The sequence below is a fragment of the Girardinichthys multiradiatus genome, chromosome 3 (assembly GCF_021462225.1).
Source record: "Girardinichthys multiradiatus isolate DD_20200921_A chromosome 3, DD_fGirMul_XY1, whole genome shotgun sequence".
Taxonomy (NCBI): domain Eukaryota; kingdom Metazoa; phylum Chordata; class Actinopteri; order Cyprinodontiformes; family Goodeidae; genus Girardinichthys; species Girardinichthys multiradiatus.
In genome coordinates this window covers 33,587,271-33,595,592 of record NC_061796.1, presented here as the reverse complement: position 1 = coordinate 33,595,592, position 8,322 = coordinate 33,587,271, and the positions used below count along the sequence as shown (strand labels likewise).

Here is an 8,322-nt window from a genome sequence, read left to right as displayed (position 1 = left end):
ATCAAAACTTAAATGAGTTGAGAGGACTAAAATAGAGAAACAAGGAGAAGTTAGGGAAATTAGAAATATTTATATATTTTTTAAGGATTGGCTGCAAGAGTGTCTTCAATCCAGTAGACAAACTCGCAAACTTTAACGTAGACACCAGGGTAGTTGGGCTGAGCGCAGCCCTGTCCCCACGACACCAGGCCATGCACTTCTCCAACGCACACCAGAGGGCTGCCAGAGTCACCCTGAAAAATATCCAGAATAAGTAAAAGCGAGAAAGCACCCAACATATCCGCAGCTGTTGGTTCAGTTCTGGGAGACTCACATTGCATGCATCCCTGCCTCCGTCCATGTACCCAGCACACACCATCCTGCGAGTGATCATGCCTGGATAGGCGTTTTCACAGTCCTTGTCATCAACTATGGGCACATCCAAACACTGCAGACGGGTGGGCATGTTCACTGTAACAAGAATAATGCAGAGATTGTTACAGAAACCCAAAAGCATTTCTGCCATTACAATGTTGGTGTTTTCCTATACGAATCACCTTCTTCACCATCTGTGGCAGTGTTCCCCCATCCAGACACGGAGCAAGGGAGGCCTCCCATTGGACATCCGGTGGGCAGTGAGATGGGTGCAACAGCCTCAGTCACCTCCACAGGATGGAAGAGCTTGATCAGCATGATGTCATAGTCCAGAGTCTGGTAGTCATAGCTACACATGGAGAAAACTTCAATGCTTCTCTGCACTGATTGCATGCAGAAATTAAAGACACTGCAGATTGCTATTGTATTTTGCAGTGTGTACTGGAATATTGCTACAAGAAAGAAAGAACATGTTTTATTCTTATACTGTGCTGCTTTAGCTCTTTTTTGTTTACTGTCTCTTTAGAGCTAACTTTGTGAGCTGACTGGCCTAAGAAGTTGTTCCGTGTAATTGTTTTCTTTATGATGAAGTAAACTAGCCAATAGATCAAAATTATCTGTCGAGGTTTCCAGCTTTTTAATGCTGTTTGTGTCTTTTTTTGTGGATAATATTCCTCAGTGGTTTGGATTTTGAGTCCTTTCTCTTGATTTTGCTCACTTTTGAGCTTACCATAGACAAGAGGAAAGTAATTCCTAAGCATAACTTCTCCTTTAAGGCGAGAGGCAGAAAAGGAGGACCAGAGCTGTGGAGTGTTTACCTTGGATGCCAGATGATGGTGTCAGTCTTCATGAGCTGCTCTGTTCCCTCAAACACACGTACATCATGTTCTCCCAGGAAGATCTGCATTGAATATGGACTGAGAGAAGAAATATATAAAGCTAGATGCAGGAAAATATTTTAACAATTACAGGTGCATCTCTGTAGATGGTAAAACCAGCAAGTTGATGTATTTCAAACATTTATTTATACTAATGTTGGTGATTATAGCTTCAAGCTAATGAAAACCCAAAATATAGTTATGAGAAAAGTTTAATATTAATATTACAGGAGAACAATAAAAATTATTTTTAATACAAAGATGCTGGCCTCCAGAAATGTACATCCATGCAATAGTTGGTTGGCCCTCCTTTTGCATGCATTACTGCATCAATGTGCATGGAGGCAATCAGCCTGTGGCTCTGCTAATGTCCTGATTTGACAGCTACCTTCAGCTCATCTACATTATTGAGTCTGGTGTCTCTCAATGTCCTCTTCCCAATTCTACATATATTCCCTAAGGGGTTTGAGCCAGGTTTGCTGGTCATTCAAGCATGGTGATAAGACAGTAAACAAAACAGGCAATGATCCTTTTTACATAATGCAGCTACCAAGTTCTGAAATCAGCATCTTTGTAAAACTTGTCAGCAGAAGGAACCATTAGGTTCTCAAAATTGTACTGGTAGGCAGCTGCTCTGACCTTGGCTCTCCGAATCATCACAAGATATCATAACATTTTTCTTTTCCAGCTAAGCGGTAGTACTGTTGCCTGCCAGAAAAAAGTTCCTGGGTTCAACTTCTGGGCTGTTATGTCTCTGTATGGAATTTGCATGTTCTCCTGCTGCATGTGTGGGTTCTCTTCGGGTACCCCGGCTTCCTTCCTTCCATCCTTGCTTATTTTATAGTGCTTTACAAAAGAGCAAAGTGTACCGGAGTCAAATTCCTTGTTTGTATGCACAAACCTGGCAATAAAGCTGATTCTGATTCTGATTCTGATTTAATGTAAGAGCATGTGCAGGTATGGTTTTGTCCTGTGTATTGCTGTGTTGCCCTGTGAAGGACTGCTGACTTGTCCAGGGTTCCCCCCCACGCCCATGGATGGACTGATGGATATAGATCCTGCCCCAAAACCCTCGACCATGCTAGGACAAGCGGGTATAGACAATGGATAGATGGATAGGTGTATCTTGCCATATTCTTGTCACGGAGTGACATTTTGGACTTTGCTTGTGGCTTTGTGCTAACTTTTGTTTAGTTGTTTCCATTTTGGATTGGGCTTCATGTTTATTAGTTTCTTTTCCTCCCTCTATCATTTCCTAGTATGTATTGTAGTCCTGCTTTAGTTATTGTTTTCATTTGGTTTGTTTATTTTGTAACTTAGATTCTCCTTATGGACTCTTTGTTTATTTCTTAGGTTATTGTTTGTTTCTATGTTCCCCTCTAGTTTCTCTGTTTACTTTAGTTTATAGTTATTCTAGTTCTTTATTTCCTCCTCTGATTTATTCTCTTGCTTAGTTTGTGTTTTCTGTTGTTTATTTAGTCCTTTCACTCTTCCTCAGCCTTTGTATTTGTTTCACCTGTTTCTGCTGCTTCCCTGCCTCCTTGTCGCACCTGTTCTCAGTTCCTTTGATTACCTGCCTTTGTCTTTCCCCAGTATATTAGTTGGTTTGGTGTCTCTGTTTGTCGCTGGTTCCTTGTGTTCGTCACTACCCCTTTCCCTACCATGACTATGTTTTGTTTATGCTTCGCTTATGCTACTTTTTGTCAAGGTACCTGCAGTGTTTTGTAAGTTTTGGATTTTGTCTCTGATTCATACCTGCAGTGTTTTTGTTACGTTTTTGACCTTTTTGAGAATCAACTAAGATGCGGCTGCCAAGCTCTTGTCTGCACTCTTCGACATTGTAGGCTTTTATTCTGTTTACAGTACTGTCACACTGCTGACCATGACTATGTTGAGCATCCAGCATTACGTTTAATGTACTGGCTGTTGGGCCAGTACATTTATACAAAAGTTTGTATAAACACATGTAAATTTACTGCAGCTGTAACATTTAAGGTTACATCAATCTACACCTTTATGCCTTCTAAAATGATTTACCAGAAAAACGGACCATTGCAGCAGAAATCCTCAAACAGTAGAAATCAGGGTAATCTTTGAGCCTTGAAAGTGCTAAGGTTGAGATCTTATTTAGACTCGCATAAAAGTAAAGGATTTTTCTCTTTTTGCTGTAGTGTTTGTGTTTTTAAGGAATAATTGCAATGTAAAAACTGGAAGTGCTCCATAAAGGAAAGTGTTTCTAAGGATATTCAACCAGTTTTGATATCATATGTAAAAGAAACTAATAAACATGAAGCTCAATCCAAAATGGAAACAACTAAACAAAAGTTAGCACAAAGCCACAAGCAAAGTCCAAAATGTCACTCCGTGACAATTCTAATAATATGAGAAAAAAATAGTGCTTTATTTGGCTATAAGCCATAATCATCACAATTAACAGAGTTTAGGTACACTACTTTGTGGTTAGTAAAACATAAGGCTCACATAAATTGATATCCACCTGTACAACCTTTACAATGTAGTTAAAAACAATTCTCGAATAGGCTCATAAAACGTGCCCTCCACCCACATTTATTGTCATTTTGACAAATATAATTAAAGGGGGCAAAACAAAGCATTTATTATATGAAATAGATTATTTCATGCTTCTTTGCATACATACTTGTACCAGCAGTGTGCAACAGAGAGCACCCACTGCTTGTTGATGAGAACTCCTCCACAGAAGTGGTACCCATAGTTGAGGGACGCCATGTAACGACGAGAGTGCGGCTCACACTCATGCCCTCCGATGATCCTTCCATCATAGCGGGGAACTGCCACTGTTGCACACAGATATAGGACAAAAATTGAGGATAAATAAAACATAATCATCCTGATTTGATAGTTTTAGATTTTACTATGCAGTAATAAGGTTATGCATGTTTTTACATGGATAAACAAAACAAAGTATTAATGATATTTGTGTGCATCCTTCTGCATGTCTTGCAGCGTATTTACCAGCAGCTCCGATAATCAGAAAAAAAGAGAGCAGTCTCATGGTTTTTAGGAGATCAGATGGCATCCACCGTGGATCATATATATACACCCCACTAACCTGCTGTGCTTAGCTTATTCCCTATGTACTTTTTATTTTTTTCTGTGGAATTGTGTTATCATTCTGGGTTTTTAGATCTGGTACTAAATGTTCCACCCCTAAGTCTGCTGTCTTATCACGCTCTACATTTCTTATTCGTCCACCTCTGCCACATCACAGCACACCCGCTCATGTCATCTGTGCACCTTCTCAAGGTTTCCACACAATTAATCCCTGTTTTTAGTTGTTGAAGGGGGTCAGTAAGTTAATAAACATGTATAAAAACTATGTTTATAGAGAAATATGAATTAACGGGTTTAAAGAGAATAATTGTGGCCATGACAGTCAAAATGTTGTAAAATACAAGTTTTGGCAAAAGAAAATAAACAGTATAAGTGCTGATGTGTGTCTCTGCTTTCGGTGTTTGAGTAAAACCAAACAAGGTGAGAACAATCCCATCTGTGATCTCTGAAGCAACAAAATACCTATATATGCTGTTTTTTACACATAGGAGTCAGTGAACAATCTTACTAAAACTTACTACTACTAAGTTGATATAAATAGCTGGAAAATGTTTAGAAGACAATTCTGTGTGATGTTTACTGGTTAAGGTACTTTCTGGCTGTGTTGGCTGAAAAACAAATACAGACAAAGTTCTAGGTAGAGATTGGAGTGGTTGTGAAGGAGGGTGGAGGTGAAAAGGTGTCAAGAAGGAGGAGGGATCCAATGGAGGTCTCAGAGAAGATCAAGTATAAATGCAGAGGGTAGCAGGTAATCTGGAATCAATCTGGTTGTAGAAAGTCAGGATTCAACCACAAAATGAATATTATTTTGTTCCTGTTCCTTGGAGCTGCAGGTAAAGAGTCTCTATCTAAACAAGCTTTATGATAAAGACATGTACAGGAATTAAAAGAAGATATGTGCATTTTGCGGATGCCACAGCTGCATCTCCTCTGGATGACAAGATTGTGGGAGGCTATCAGTGTGAAGCCCACTCTCAGCCCTGGCAGGTCTCCCTCAATATTGGCTACCACTTCTGCGGGGGCTCACTCATTAATGACCAGTGGATTGTCTCTGCTGCCCATTGCTGGCAAAAGTTTGTACTACATTCTTGGCACAAAAATGTCTCAATCCAACTATCATATTTTTAGAATGATTATAATGTGTTCTCTGTCTCCTTTTCAGCCCCTTTTCACAGATTGCCATCTTGGGCGACAACCACATCTGGATGCATGAAGGTACTGAGCAATTCATGGCCATTGATGCCATCTACTGGCACGAGAGTTACGATTACCAGACCCTTGACTATGACATCATGCTGATGAAGCTGGCACATCCAGTGACTATCAACAAGTATGTGAAGCCTGTTGCTCTTCCCAAAGAGTGTCCCACACCTGGCGACATGTGCATGGTGTCTGGATGGGGAAACATCTATACTGATCAAGGTGAGATGTGCCTTATCTAGGCAAATAATATTTTTGCCTGATTTCCATCTCACATGTATTACTGGCTTCAGTCATGGCAAGACTGCACACAAATGATGTTAACTTAGGCAAAAACAAGCAATAATGCTTGTGGATTTTTACCCTTTATTTCAAATGTTACTTGTCAAGGTAGGACAATAAAATGTGATGACTTAAAATATTTCTAACAGACTTAATATAGCTCTCCATTTTTTATTTATGGAGATTTGCAAAGATTCGATTTGTCAGTGTTAATTTTAAATTTTCTTTGAAATTATACCTACCTACCTACCTACCTATCTACCTACCTACCTACCTACCTACCTACCTACCTACCTACCTACCTACCTACCTACCTACCACCTTTTGCTCAGTTAAACATTTTGCCCATTCTTCTTTCTTGGCTGCTACTTTGATTAATGCTCTCTTTGTATTAATGCTCCACTTTAGGTGGATTTCATTAAAAAGTCCCAAAATGAGAAACAATTCATAAACTAACAAGGGAAATTCTCCAATAACAAGCTGTGCAAACCCACTAACCTCTCAAACACAACAACACGAAATGTCCAACACTTAGATCACAACTTATCCAGGCATGATCACAGTAGTTCTTGTTAGAACCAACAACAAAATCTAAACATTATCAAACAAACCATTTTTCAAGCCAGTCCAACTCCAAACCTACACGCAGTGTAGCCTCCAATAATAAAACATCTTTTACTAACAGATGTGGACATGTGCAAACATCAAGCAACACATATGAGTTTAGTAAGATGAAAATACTTTACAACACCTTTAGGATTGTTAGAACAAGCCTGTGACATAACAGGGAAAACACGCCCTATGTTTCATTAGAAAACAGATTTAATGTAAATTTTGGGAAAGCTGTGAAATCATATAAGTCAGTTTACATGTTAAGTCTGAATAAGTGAAAAATTCATGGACGAGTGAGTGAATGAGAAAAAAAATAAAATACGGTAACTAAAACCTCCTGTCTTGTTCAAGGGATCTCAACCCCTGAGGCCTTCACATTTATTTATATTGAAATTCAATTACACATACTGAACCCTATTTACTAATCAAACCACTTCTGAAGGCAGTTGATAGCAGGGGATTTTATTTAGAAGGATCAGAGTAAAGGGAGGTTGAATACAAACAACTGCTTCTTATTTCTGAAAAAGATTTTCTTTCCACTAACTATGCACTATAATTTGTGCTGGTCTATCATATAAAGTCTCAACAAAACACATTAAAGTTTGTGGCTGTAATGCCGCTGACTGACATGCTCTGAAATTTATGCTTGAAATAAAAATTATTTAAAAATTTTTTTCCCTCTCTCAAATTACAGTGTTCAACCCATTTTACCTTCAGTGCGTGGAAGTTCCCATCTTGTCCAAGAAGGAATGTGAAGACTCCTACCCTGGCATGATCACTGAGCAAATGCTGTGTGCAGGATACCTGGAGGGAGGCAAGGATGCTTGTCAGGTATGTTATGCACAATTACATGAAAATGTATGACCTATAAATCTCTTCTGAAGTGTTTTCTCTTTCTCCACATTCCTTTGTCCCGCTCAGGGGGACTCCGGTGGTCCTCTGGTGTGTAATGGGGAGCTGCAGGGAATTGTGTCTTGGGGTCAGGGCTGCGCTCAGCCTAACTACCCAGGTGTTTACACCAAAGTCTGCGCTCTCCTGCCCTGGATCAACAAGACTCTTTCCAGATACAGCTAAGGCTGTGATGTCACAGGATGAACGGGAAATGAAGGGAATGAAACTGAACAGACAGAATCAGAAGGAGCTTGAAGGTGGTGCCAGAAGAAAGAATTAGCAACAGAGCAGCAAAGAAAGGCTATAAATGGAACCAGGCGGGGAGAAAAATAAAAACAGATGTGACATTGTGTGACAGTATAATCAATAAAATCTTTAAAGAATGTGATTGCTTATGATACTCACTAATGTTCTTGAAAAAACTATGTTACTAATAGAATGAATCATCTAAAACCAGTGAGATTCAACCAAATATGAACATAATCAGATAAGTATAGTTTAATTTAGTTTGCTGTATTAATGAGCATATTTTGCAGCAACATTGCCATAAGTACTTGTCCTGTCTACTGTTACATCTACATAGTCTATAAGGTCCAGTTTGTTGATGGACCCACCATTGTCAGCGATGGCAACTTTAACTCTTCAGTAAACATCTTCCAAGATTTGGGAGTGTGTTCATAGTTAGATGAGAAAACAAGAATTGCAGCCTCTGCTCTAATTCATCCCAAAGGTGTTCAAGAAGGTCGAGGTCAGTTAAGTTTCTCCACACCAAACTTATACACCTGCAGGCATGGAGGTGTTTGTAACACCATTCATACCACCAAATCACAATTCATTGATGTGGTGGTATAACCCAATTACCCATGGCAATAAAGTGTATTTTATTTTTACAAAGATAACTGAAATTGGCCCAGCCAAAGGTAAAAGAACATGCTTGATTGTTCTGGGATTCTGATATTTTTTATACATTTGCCCTTAAATCAATATTTAGAATTATTTTTCCATTATCGAG

The 8,322-nt window shown here is 39.1% G+C and overlaps 2 protein-coding genes across 2 annotated transcripts; one reads left to right on the top strand and one right to left on the bottom strand.

The window, feature by feature from the left end:
• Positions 1-50: 50 nt before the first annotated feature.
• On the bottom strand, positions 51-4,474 carry LOC124865721 (trypsin-like). The gene is made up of 6 exons (XM_047361070.1): positions 4,227-4,474; positions 3,892-4,048; positions 1,173-1,271; positions 537-703; positions 314-450; positions 51-233 (listed from the first exon to the last, which is right to left on the bottom strand). The coding sequence occupies exons 1-6, from the start codon at positions 4,288-4,290 to the stop codon at positions 81-83; spliced, it is 777 nt and encodes a 258-aa protein (XP_047217026.1). The 5' UTR covers positions 4,291-4,474; the 3' UTR covers positions 51-80.
• A 525-nt stretch (positions 4,475-4,999) lies between these two features.
• Positions 5,000-7,695, top strand: LOC124862328 (trypsin-2-like). Its single transcript, XM_047356179.1, has 5 exons — positions 5,000-5,158; positions 5,245-5,398; positions 5,488-5,747; positions 7,114-7,250; positions 7,341-7,695. The coding sequence occupies exons 1-5, from the start codon at positions 5,122-5,124 to the stop codon at positions 7,491-7,493; spliced, it is 741 nt and encodes a 246-aa protein (XP_047212135.1). The 5' UTR covers positions 5,000-5,121; the 3' UTR covers positions 7,494-7,695.
• The last annotated feature ends 627 nt before the right edge of the window (positions 7,696-8,322 follow it).

Excerpts from the sequence above, each read along its gene's own strand:
- LOC124865721 (XM_047361070.1), bottom strand. The coding sequence starts at position 4,290 with ATGCCATCTGATCTCCTAAAAACCATGAGACTGCTCTCTTTTTTTCTG. Across the intron at positions 1,272-3,891 it reads GTTGCACACTGCTGGTACAA|TCCATATTCAATGCAGATCT; the intron begins GTATGTATGCAA and ends TTCTTCTCTCAG. Across the intron at positions 451-536 it reads TGCCACAGATGGTGAAGAAG|TGAACATGCCCACCCGTCTG; the intron begins GTGATTCGTATA and ends TTCTTGTTACAG.
- LOC124862328 (XM_047356179.1), top strand. The coding sequence starts at position 5,122 with ATGAATATTATTTTGTTCCTGTTCCTTGGAGCTGCAG. Across the intron at positions 5,399-5,487 it reads GCTGCCCATTGCTGGCAAAA|CCCCTTTTCACAGATTGCCA; the intron begins GTTTGTACTACA and ends TCTCCTTTTCAG. Across the intron at positions 7,251-7,340 it reads GAGGCAAGGATGCTTGTCAG|GGGGACTCCGGTGGTCCTCT; the intron begins GTATGTTATGCA and ends TGTCCCGCTCAG.